Here is an 11,852-nt window from a genome sequence, read left to right as displayed (position 1 = left end):
TATAAGTGTCTGTTAGTTTTTTTAATCAATTTTAGATGCCGTGATAGCGTGGTGAGGTGAGGTGAGGTGAGGTGAGGTGAGGGGTGTTTCACTGGTTGTGATCTGCAATCTCACTGCTAGATGCCGCTAAATCCTACGCAATTAACCTTTAATTTTCCTGACTTTTATAGCACAGTCGTGACTCAGCTGAGAGAATATCCTGTTTTTACATTTGGCATTCTGTCTCAGTCAGAAAGGGGAAGTGATACATTTAATGTTTCCAGCATGAATAACATTGTTTCTTTTATAGACATAAGAGGAACTGGCATTAGCTTTGAAAAAGAAATCAAAGTGCATTGTTCGCTAACATGCAACATCTGTGCATGTGGCACCAGCAGACCCTCCTCAGCTGGAGCCCCCTTTTGTCCAATCGAATGTCCCTGCAGAGGACAATGTTTATATCAGTCCCATATAATCTATGTACTGTAATATAACCTCTCAGCAGCTGCGGCTTTATCACACTGCAGTTCCATTACTAAGTACACTACAAGTGGGCTCACTTTATACTGAGAGATGTGTAACTGTGCTGGCCCTCGCTCAGTGTGTTTTGGCACGGCGGAGTTGCACTGTGCAGTTATTGTGAGTGATAAGTTCGAGAGGCTCTCTGAAATGGCTCCATGAGTGAAGCCCTTTGTCTGCTCGGCACTGACGTGCCAACAAAGGTCCATTTCCTCCTGCAGCAGCCAGCGTGGACAAAGAGACATGTGAGGTCTCTGACACAGCGACCCACGTAACGCTGCGACCATCGGTTATCAGGCTGTCAGTCTCTGTTTTTGAATCTCAGAGAAACAAATGCCTTTATACTGACAAATAAAGTACAAGAGGCTCGTTATGCAATGTGCCAAAGGTAAGAAAACGAGAAAAAGTAGTCAGTCATGAGACAATCTTCAGCTCTTAATTGTCAGCATGGTGCTATTAGCTTTTCTTCTTCTTTTTATAACATTGAACAGTAACAGAAAACAAAGAAATATACACCTGTACATTTGGATTTAGAGTTTTGTCTTGTATAATCTCCATTTTCCATTTTCTTCTACCAGTTGTGCTTCTTGTAGTGTAGATATATGTGTGTTTTTCTCTTAAAAAACACTAGAAATGATAAATTTATAGTGAAGAGAGGGCACATTTTTTTCCCCTAAACATGGGTAACCAATCGAGGCGATCGCCTGATGTAACTGCCTACAAATCAGATTTCTCCAAGTCTGTAAAATGGTGGATATTTGCATTCTGTCACCTTTTGCACATAGAATTAATGGACTCTTTTTTTTTTTTTATTCTACTTACTTAGTTATTGTGCAACCATTGTTTTCTCCAAGATGGGACTGGTGATGTTGGTTACATGCACTTCTTGAGAGTCACAGTCTATAATTTCTCTCCTAATAATGATGTCTGTGTTTAAATAAGAACCCAAATATCAAAATATACAACTGTGGAGCCATTTGATCATTGACTGAAAAGCTAAATACCGTATAAGCACTTCTAAGTCTTCAAATTGTGGGCAGAGGTGTCAAAGTTTGAGCTGCTGGTGGTTCAGAGGTTACAGCAGAACTGAGCGGCTTTACATTTCTATCTCTCACGCTGTGCAACATGAGAATGATTTATTTATGATTGCATGTTATTTTCAACGACTGAATGAAAGACAGGCTTGTTCATTTTTTTGACAATGGAAATGTAGCTAATGCATTCTGTCGGTCGGCTGTAATTCATGGCGGAGATCGGACTGTTCAATCACTCTTTTCAAAAATGTTTTATGCCTCAAATTCTTTTAACATCTGATTACCGTGTGATAAGCTGAGACAAATCATAAAGCCTGCTGAGAGATGACTACAGCAAAAACAGCTATGGATGGGAAATAACTGCAGTCTGACACATGATCGACTACACTTACAGTAACTGCCTGCACACTAGAATTTGTCATTTTAACATATAGCAGATCCCCTCCACAAACGCTATCAGCCTGTTTCCATTCAATTACACTATATGATTGTTCCCCTGGGTGAATAAAACGTATTGCATGTAGTTTTGTTCCTCAGCAGCAGGAAAAACAAAACCTCATTTGTTTACCTGACAGCCCCAATTATATTCAATGGCCTCTGAATAAGGAAGCTTTTGTCCGGCTCAGTCAGTGCATGCTAAATATCACTTGGTTCCACGCTGAATGGCGTGTTGCAGTGACTTTTGGTTCACAAACTGAAACACTTTACAAATAGAATCTGTTTGTCAGAGAGGCAGCGGCTCAAAGATGATGCACTTGTAGGAAAAACTCTGCTCCCGTGGTCGGTTTAATACTAACATCAAATCATTCAAGCGACTGTGTCATTTCAGAGGAAGAAAAAGCCCAAAGAGAAGCCGGCAGCTGCTGTCCAGTCAGAGGAAATTGTGGTAAAAGAGTCTGTGGCCGTTGGACAGGAGCCACCGTGTCCGGCAGTGAGGAAACGGAAGAGAAGAGCTCTTAAAGGCGGGACGGAAACTGTGACTGCAGTGAGATCACAGAAGGTGAGGGATGTTTCTCCATCGTGTGTCATCAAAGGCTTGTTTCCTGGCATGTCATGTCCACTGTCTCCACTGTGTTTGGTTTAATGAGGCCGTTTTTAGAGCCTTGAACACATTTCAAGGTTGTTTAAATCCTTCTGAGATGTTTTCTGCTGTCATTTGCGCTTTATTTTCATACATGGTTGGATTTGAGCTGTTTTTGACTGAGTTCTGATGGATGTATCTCAGCTGAGTGCAGAAAATAACATGCGTGTAAATGGACTTGCATTCAAGTCTGACTACTGACCGCTCAAAGCACTTTACAACACTTGTCACATTCCCAATTCATACACTGATGAAGCAAAGGGTGCCATGCAAGGTGCTGAAGGTGCTCATCACATGCTCAAGAATACTTCAACATGCAGAACCAGTGACCTTCAGGTTATGTGACAATCCCACTGTGGATTTCAGCACTTTTAACTCAACCAACAGCGATGATTTTGCTTTGCGTCAGCCCTTAAAGGGGTATAGTGTGAGTGTTCATCTGAAGAAAGACAAACTACTTTATTTTGCCAAATTTTGCAGTTTGTTAAACTGGCAAAGGACACATGTATTTCTCTTCTTATCATCGTGAAGTAAATGTTGATCGCACAACATTTTTAGAATAATGACACCAGTTCCATGTAGATTGTTTCCCTGTAAACCTCACTTTCACTGTGCAGTTTTGTCTGTTGTCTCTTTACTTTATTGAGGCCATGGTTTTGGTGGATTCATAATATTCTATAATAAAATTTTGCCCAAATGAAATTAAATATTCTTCAGGTGTGCTCGGTTCAATTTAAAGAGGCAACCTGTTTAAAAAAAAAAAAATAATAAAATAAAATGATCAACATATTATTCAGAAAGACATTCAGCGTTCTGTCAAAGACTTCTTTGTATCATGTTGCAGCGATGTCCACTGAAGTTAGCATGCTAACCAGCTAGCCCTGGGGTGTCCTGGCTACTAATACCACTTTGTCCCACAAGAGGCAACAGCCGTATAGCCCCTGGAGTTTCAGCTGGGAGATGTACACTTGTCATGAGTTTACAGTAACTTAATAAAAAATCAGACCCGCTGTAAATCACCTCTGTACTGTATCCCCTGTCTTAGAACTGGCACCCGTCTGTCTTAGAGGCTGTGTTCAGTCCCAGTCGGGTGTCCAGTCATGTTCACTGGGAGGTCGCTTCCCCTTGGTTGAGCTGAGCCTGTTGCCTGCAGTGACCCCCCTGTGGAATAAGGTCAAGGTCCAGCCAAACTCTAGTCAGCTAAATGCACCGTGGCTAACTGAGCTAACCTGCTAATGGCAGCTAGTCGCTACAGCCACTGACAGGTGCAGCAAAGACTATATTGAACAGCAGTTAGAGATCATAGTGCCCCCTACAGTGTGGTATTAGTACTTTTACCTACACAAAGGAGCTGAATTATTCATCCAACACTGGACATTGACCAATGGCGCGTGGAGTGTTGCTCTGCTCACTGAAGGAGTTGATGTGGTCCTGATGTACTGTTCATACCGCAGTAATTCTAACAAGTCCAAAGTGACATGAAACATCCTTCACCTCCCTCAGAGCTCCGCAGCTCTCTGGCGTCATGAAGCTCTTGGTTGATCAGATTGACCCTTCAGCACAATGGGTACAAAGCTGGCACAGACATCGGCATTCAGAACTGATGGCACGCATGGTTTATGAATACAAGAGCAGGCTCAGAGTGGGAGCGAGCCAACACGTCACCACACCCCCCGACCCCAGTCCGCAGCTTCTCCAGGCCCATTGATTCATTCTCCAAGTGGGCGACTAATAATGTAGTACGGCCACATAAACAAGCAGTTTATCATTCATGGTGCTGTTGTGATTATGTAATGGCTCAGCACGACAGTTTTTAATTTGACTGTGTAGAACTCGGCCCCGTTCTGAGCGAAAAAGAAAAAGCGCAACGCAGAATAAACAACTCGCAGGGCAACAGGGGACTAAATGGAACTGATTTCCTGATTAATTGCCGTTGATTTGCATGTTTGTGAAATCAAAGTGTAAAGTGCAGGAAGAGTTCAGCTGGCAGACACTGAAACATACAGGATACAGTAGATGTGATGAACTGCTGCGTGCCACTGACAGTGTTTCCTCATATTAAATGTCATTTTTACATAAATATTTATATTTATGGGTCACGTTAATCAATGAATTTGATATTTGTGTTAATCACCTTATACTTTATATACCATAATGATGGTATATCTTAACTTGAAGAAACAAAATACAACACAAGTTCCCATTACCTTGTATTTCCAGGGCTTTCAACCACATTTCAGGGCTTCTCACAGAAGATGGATGCTCAGTTGTCATGGAGACCATACAGTTGTCAACACTTTTTCTGAGCCTATATTTGAATCATACAGCTGTAAAGACTGTAGAATAAACTGTTTATTAGCGCTTCAGAGTCATTTGTGTCTCATGAAACCATTCTCAAACAAAGTTCTGTCCAGCTTTTATCCGTGGACATGTTTATTTAGTGTCTGTTGGCACAAAATACTGTGAAATCCATCGTTATCAATCGGTATTGCTAACAATAGCTAACAAAGGCTAAGCTGACTAGAACTGTTTTTCTAAACTGTTGAACTGGAACGCTGTCAACTCAGATGTGAAGTCATTCCCAGCTCCAGCTTCCGACTGTTAGTATCATTAGCATTGGTGGACTGATTGCCCCCCAATGCTCCGATGTTTAAAAAAAAAAAATGCAGCCAGTGCCCTCTTGGATGTCCTTTGGTAGATTAAACATGATAAAGTGTCCTTCCAGTGGATAAAACATGGTGAAAAATCCCTCTCTTCACTTTAAATATATCACAACTCTCTGCATTTTGGTCCCCCCTTTTAATCTTTGTCTGCCCATGCCCCTCAAACACCCTGAGTCCGCCCCTGGTTATTGCTATCTTAAACTTTTGTTGCAACTGAATTCATTTTCTACAATAATCCCAAATCTCATGTGCTTTTGAGGATGGCAATCTTAACTTCCAGCAATAGTAGAACGTCTCTGCTTCCAGGTAGTTGTGATGTATACAAAATACATCATCCCTGCTGCTCTCTGTTTGAAGTTGGGAGGTTCTGTCTGGATTGTTAGTCACCTGGAAGCAGCTGGAAAATCATTATGAACTTTTTTTTTTTTTTTTTTACTCCAAAATATCATTTCTAAAGATGACCTGCTGTTGAGTTTTGTCCAGAGTGCACATATAGGAGTTAAAACTGCCTCGTCCCATTGAGCGTATGTTTACATCGCAGCAGCCACATCTGTTTCCACGTGCCAGACAGATGCTGAGCTCATGGACAGCATCTGAAAGGTGTGAAGCGTCTGCACGTACACTGATTACAGATCAGACTGTGGCGGTGTGACGTGTGAAGCAGCCTCAGATCGCTCGCTGCAAATCAAACTGACCTGAGCTCAGTTTTGACGTGCTTGCAGTCAGACCTCAGCTCTCAGCCTCGTCTCGATACGCGCCTGCTGTTCAGCGACAACTTCGCCTGAAGGCACGCGACAGGACCGAGAAGGAGCGGGTCCCTCCTCTCGGCTCGGATCGGTCCGGGTCTGACAGCCTGGGTGCTGCAGGACGCAGGCGCGACTCCGCTGCGGCTGAGGAGGAGGAGGAGGAGGAGGAGGAGGATGATGGCTCTCAAGTTTGAGCGGATCTAACTGGGACGAATCCACCGACGGCACCACTGCAGTGGACGGATATTTTGCGCTTGTTTACTCGGGGACCAAACCAGCAGCAGTCCTGGATATTTTCGCCGTGAGTAAAAAAAAACAGGATACAGATTATTTATAGTTTTGCTTTTTTGCCGCATCGCTGACGCTTCTCATCACATGGTTTAGTCTCATTTAAAAAACATGATGAGAAATATCCGACCTGGAACCAGTGTGAGAAAATGTGTTATTCTCTGCATAGGGAAAAAAAAAACAGCAGGTGCACCCATCAGGTGTGTCCACACTGCGGAGGATTTCAGGTGTGGCGATGCGGTGCTGCCTCTCAGCGAGCTCAAGTTTGTTTGTCTGGGGAGGATCCAGACCTGACAGCTTTTCTCTGTCAAAGTGATGATCAACAGATCCAGCTCCTAATGAAGTCCCATCAGTTGTTCACAGTCTGGAGGAGGGGAGAGGGGAGAGGAGGGGAGAGCCTAGGTCAGCTGTCAGAGTGATTCAGCCACTGTCTCAGTCTGTTCATACCAGCACACAAACACTTAACTTTCTTCCATTTCCAAGTCCTGAGAGTTTGTGGAGCATGCTCTCTGAGGCTCTCCAGGGTTGCCTGGTAACTACGGTTCACCCTGATGCTTTCAGCTTGCTTGGATGAACGCCATACAAGAAAGGAGAGCCAGTGTGAATAGTAATGAGTGAGAGTGAGGAGGACAGAGGTGACTGTAGTGGAGATTTAAAGGTGTTATTTGTAAGCAAAGTTGAGTTTTGAGTCCCCATTCCCAACTCGCTTTGGGATGTAGGACGATTGGCGGACGTCCCAAAGCATCCAGGTTGTGATGAGTTGGGAATGAGACTCAAAAATCAGCTTTTCTTACAATTAGCACCTTCAGCCGCCTCAGAGTCAGAGCTGCAGATGTTTCTCACGTGTTACTGCAGAACAGTAGTGACTAATTCAGAGGCGTCAAAGATCAGACACGCTCACACTCGACTGATCAAAAGCATCACAAGAAAGATTCGGATGCGTCTGTGAGAACTTTGAAGCTGACTCTCTCTCTGCTGTGTGAGCTATTTTTGAAGCTATGAATTTTTAACACAACCCCTCCACTGTATCTGACCTTTCAAAACTGCCTCGGTTGCATTTTCCTGATGTATTTATGCAGCTCAGTTTGTCGTGCACATGAGAGACCGACTCCTATAAAATCAAGATGAATCCACGCAGCTGTACCAGCCGAGCGGTCAGATGGTGGCTCGACGCCCATGTGTCCATTAGGATCAGTCGATGGACTGCCACAGGCGAGAATAACATGTTACTGCTCTACTTTTCAGAGGCGAACACTGTTTTTAGTTTGTCGTTCACATATCGAGGAGCGGCACGATGCACTCGTCTTAAACCTGAATGACACAAGTCTTCCTGCAAAGAAAACAGGGTGTCGTGATTTAGATTTGATGTGAAAATGAACCCCGTCGACAATCGAATCCAAATGCAGAATCGACACCATCACCCCCCACGCTTCAAAAACACTTCAGAGGATACAGCTAGCTTAGCATTAGCCTGCAGCAGCACATCCAGACACTTATCCTGTCAGCCCGAAGATGAACAAGCAACCTGTGAGAAGGTATCAGAGATCCTTTATTGATTTCCGCGAGAAGAGCGTTTACTCGTGGACAAAAAACTGGACTGAGCTTAACGGATAACATCGGCAAAGATCTTTTATTGATTTGTTTGGGACGAGGGTTTACTCGGGACAGATTTGAGAGACTGAACTTTGTAACAAACTGAATTTCTTCGATTGTTTATTGTTGAATCACTGAAGAGGATTTGAATTTTTTGGTGGATATTATTTGAACTTTAACCTTCAAAGAGCATCAGGATAAAGTCAAACTGTTGCCGTGACCCTTATAAAGAATTTGAAAATGTAAATAGCAGTTGTAAGGGCAGAAAATCAATCGTGACCTTAAAATCCAACGTCAAATTGAACCATGGATTTGGAGAATCGTGACACATCGAGTAATAATCTGTCATTACGGAGGACCAACCGTCACGCGCAGAAGTTCAGTCTCACACTTTACTAGTAAAACGGCCTTTTTCTGGACTCAAAACATTCAGTAGATTTGCTCTGTGCTCAGCTGCCTGAAATAAATAAAGGTTTAAAATGATAATATGAGAAATAAAAAGTGCTGCAGTGCTGCAGTCCTAACAACAACCAGTGTGTAGCTATAAATAGCACCCAGCTAAATCAAAACCTGAATATGAACTGTGTCTGGTGCACTTGAGACGTTACTCCTGGGACTCTGCTCCTGTCTGCTGCCGTCCAATCAGAGAGGCTGTGGCGCTGCAGCCAGCGCCCCTGTGGAGAGCATCCTGCGAGCTGGATGGTGACTCAGCTGAAAAGAGAGCTGGGAGTGTGGTGACGTCGTCCAGTGCATCAGCAGCACCTGCCCAAAAATACTCCATCTTCAGAGAGAGAGAGTTTTTGTCTTAAAGGGACAGTTCACCTGAAAAACACAAGTACCTGTAGTGTTATTTATCCATCTAAATTGTTCTGTTGTGAGTTTAGAGTTGTCTGCCCTCTCAGCTTGTGGAGCTCAAAGAGTTACAGTAATGCATTTGAAAAAAACTCAACAGCAATGTCTCCTTCCAAAAATCTTGAACCGGTCACTCAAGATAACCTGCAGGCCTTGTTGTGAGCCTGAACAGATGAAGGAGCAGTTCATCCAAAAAAATCAAGAATGCCTGTTTCCCTCTCTCCCTCAGTTCCTGGAGATTGTTTTGATGTGAGTTCTGCAGATATCAGCTTTAAAGATGTCTGCCTCCTCTCAGATGTGATATCACCAGATCTGCTCTGTGTTCTTTCTTCTTGTTCTGAGAGGTTTTGTAAGTTTGTGTTTCTCCCTTTTACCCACTAACTTTCATCCAGACCATGGAGGAGGTGAAGGACAAGCCCAAGAGGAGGCCTCTGGTCAGGGCGGCGTCGGAGGAGAGCTCCAGCGACCTGAGCTCGGTGACTTACTCTCCGTCACCTGGAGACACGCTGCCCTGGAACCTGCCCAAACACCATCGCATGAAGCGCTCCAAGTCAGCCTCCGGAGACGTGCTGGACCCGGCAGAGAGGGCCGTCATCCGCATTGCAGGTACGATGTTTCACGCGGAAAGAAAACAGAAGCAGAAGTGTCTGTGAGGGGGATGTATGTGTCTGCCCACTATTCATGTTTATGTTCTGCTCTAGTGCTCATTTTAAAAACTCTGCTGTACCACTGCTGCTAACACTGGTTGGTCATGGAGCATTACGTAAGGAGGTTCTCGTCTGATCGATCCATCATAGCACTCGGGGCGGCTTGTGATAGTTGATGACTGCAGTTTGATTCCAAGTCGTCACTGCGTGCGATTCAAGCTGGATTTTGTGGCATTTTGTGAGCTGATATCTCGACTCCTCTCTGTGTTTGTGTGAAATAATAAACTGTGATGATGCAGACTTTTATTTGACCATCATTTAGACCTGCGTGCAGATGACATCTTGGCATTTGTAGGCCAGTCGTTTTCCTTTATTCTGCTTTTTTCACGTTGCTATCTATTGCACTATTTGCGGTGTTCGCGTTGGCATTTGTTTTTTCGTGGTCGTTGTTTGGCATTTTGATGCTTTCCTTGTCTTTCCTTGCCCATTCATGTTGTTATTTCATCTTTGCTGTCATACATAAAAAAAAGCTCTGTATTCACATTTTCTCCACACACATTGTATTCAGCCGAGCGTAACAGATCAAATCACTCATACGTGATGGGATTATTTCACAGATTGTTTGCTTCTCTTCATGTCATCGTTACACATAAACTGTTCTGCGGTTTAGACTGGTGCCACTCTCATCACCTGCTGCCCATTAACAACATTTCATATGAAGATACTGTCCATCTCACACACTGTGAAAGATAGATCTATTGGAATTGTATAAATATTAGGCCCTAAAAGTCTATCATGGCTCTTATGCGTGACAGTCGACATTTCTGATGTCACAAATCTTTAAGCCAACCTCTGATACTGTGTTTTTACTTCATACTCGTACCTGTTGATGAAACATGCTCTGATAACCCCGCACCCTCGTACATAAAACCTGCCTATGCAAGGTCATATTTGTCCTTACCTGCAGTGCTGGCACAAGAAAAAGATGATCTATCCAACAATCTGTCTTAAATTTAGTTCAAACTTCTCTAGAAAAAGGTCTTAAACAGCTTCAGATGTAAGTGTGTGATACTTGTAGACACCCTGACTGCAGCTGCTGATCAGGGTGATTGTTCGATTTCTATGCTTTCTTACTCGCAGTGGATGGAAGTGACTCAAAAGAAGAAATGTGAAAATCTACTGTCCCTACACACTCAGCCCTTCCTCAGAGACTCTTATGGGACGCTGAAAGAGATATATTATATAACATCATTATTACTAATCTCTCATTATGCTCATTTATTTCCCGTGGGAGGTTTCAGACTACAGGGACTGTTTCTTTGTCTACCTCAGATCTCGTCCCGGCTCTGCAGCTCCGTTAACTGTCTGAACACTGAGGCAGGGCTCAGATGGTGCAACCTGCTGCCTCAGCACTTCTCGGGGTGGGTGTTGGGTTCACGCTGTCTCTTTGGACCACAAACAGCAACACGGAGCTCTACCTCCCCCCCCCTCCCTGATCGTCTCTGATATTGATTTGATGGGGTGGGGTACTGCAGCAGTATTGTGAAACTGGATGTTACTGTCTCTGCAGCAGCAGGATCGAATGACTCTGAGTGATGAGCGAGAGCTCTGGGACGTGGTGGGATATCTGGATGATTTATTTCTGGAGATAGACATTTAAACGTCCTTCTCATGACTTCCTCGAGTAGCGAGCAGGATGCCGGCGGCCGCCGAAATACATTAGATAAAGGCGACTGTATCAATGTTGTCCTGTTGGCTTGCTGCCATAATGGCCCTGGCCCGATTCATTAGCCTTGTGAGACACATGCGAGGCTGGAGCTGCAGCTTTATCTCAGAATGAATGAAGACAGGACCATTTGTTATCAAGCTGCAGACAGTTTGAGAGGCACACAGTGTCACTAACAACGTGTCAAGGTGTTTCCAACATGCCGGTTTATTGATCTGATGGCTGTGACTCTTGACAGTCGCTCTGTTGACGCTCCAACAGAGTCATAGTGATAAAACAATAAAGTGTTGGTGAAGGAACACACTGACTACACAGATCAGCAGAATCATATGGAGGAGGGGAGTGATCCTGGTTCAGCCTGTCATGTGTTGTTATCCTCATGGCTCCCAACGACCACCAGAGGCCGATCTGCAGAACAGTGATCTCCTGTTACAGATGACTGGAAATTCACGGCCAGAACACAACAAATGCACCAACTGCACAAATGCCATGGGATTGTTAGCCAAAGTTAGCATTAGCATTTATCTTAAACTGCTGCTGTGCCCAAGTGAAGGCTCACAGAGATAAAAGCCTGGCTGTCAACTTGCAGTGTCATTACTTTAAACTTAAATTTCCTATAGGAAATTTAAGTTTAAAGTAATGACACTGCAAGTTGACAGCTGATCATATATGATAAGGTGTAATAAAGGATGAAACGTCTGAGAGGAAACCTTCCCCTTATATC

General features: G+C 43.8%; 1 protein-coding gene across 3 annotated transcripts in view; it reads left to right on the top strand.

Annotated features, from left to right (window-relative positions):
• Positions 1–5,985: 5,985 nt before the first annotated feature.
• Positions 5,986–11,852, top strand: part of pleca (plectin a) — a 112,002-nt gene continuing 106,135 nt past the window's right edge. For 2 of the 3 annotated variants that reach the window (XM_030412733.1, XM_030412732.1), the window contains exons 1-2: positions 5,987–6,323; positions 9,148–9,361. In XM_030412733.1, coding sequence (XP_030268593.1) covers positions 9,151–9,361 — 211 coding nt within the window. In that variant the 5' untranslated portion in view covers positions 5,987–6,323; positions 9,148–9,150. Of the gene's footprint in view, positions 6,324–9,147; positions 9,362–11,852 lie in introns of all 3 variants that reach the window. The other variant, XM_030412731.1, reaches the window with a different exon arrangement.

Source organism: Sparus aurata, chromosome 3 (assembly GCF_900880675.1).
Source record: "Sparus aurata chromosome 3, fSpaAur1.1, whole genome shotgun sequence".
NCBI classification, from domain to species: domain Eukaryota; kingdom Metazoa; phylum Chordata; class Actinopteri; order Spariformes; family Sparidae; genus Sparus; species Sparus aurata.
The sequence above is the reverse complement of the archived record's forward strand: the minus strand, read 5'-3'. Positions and strand labels throughout refer to the sequence as shown.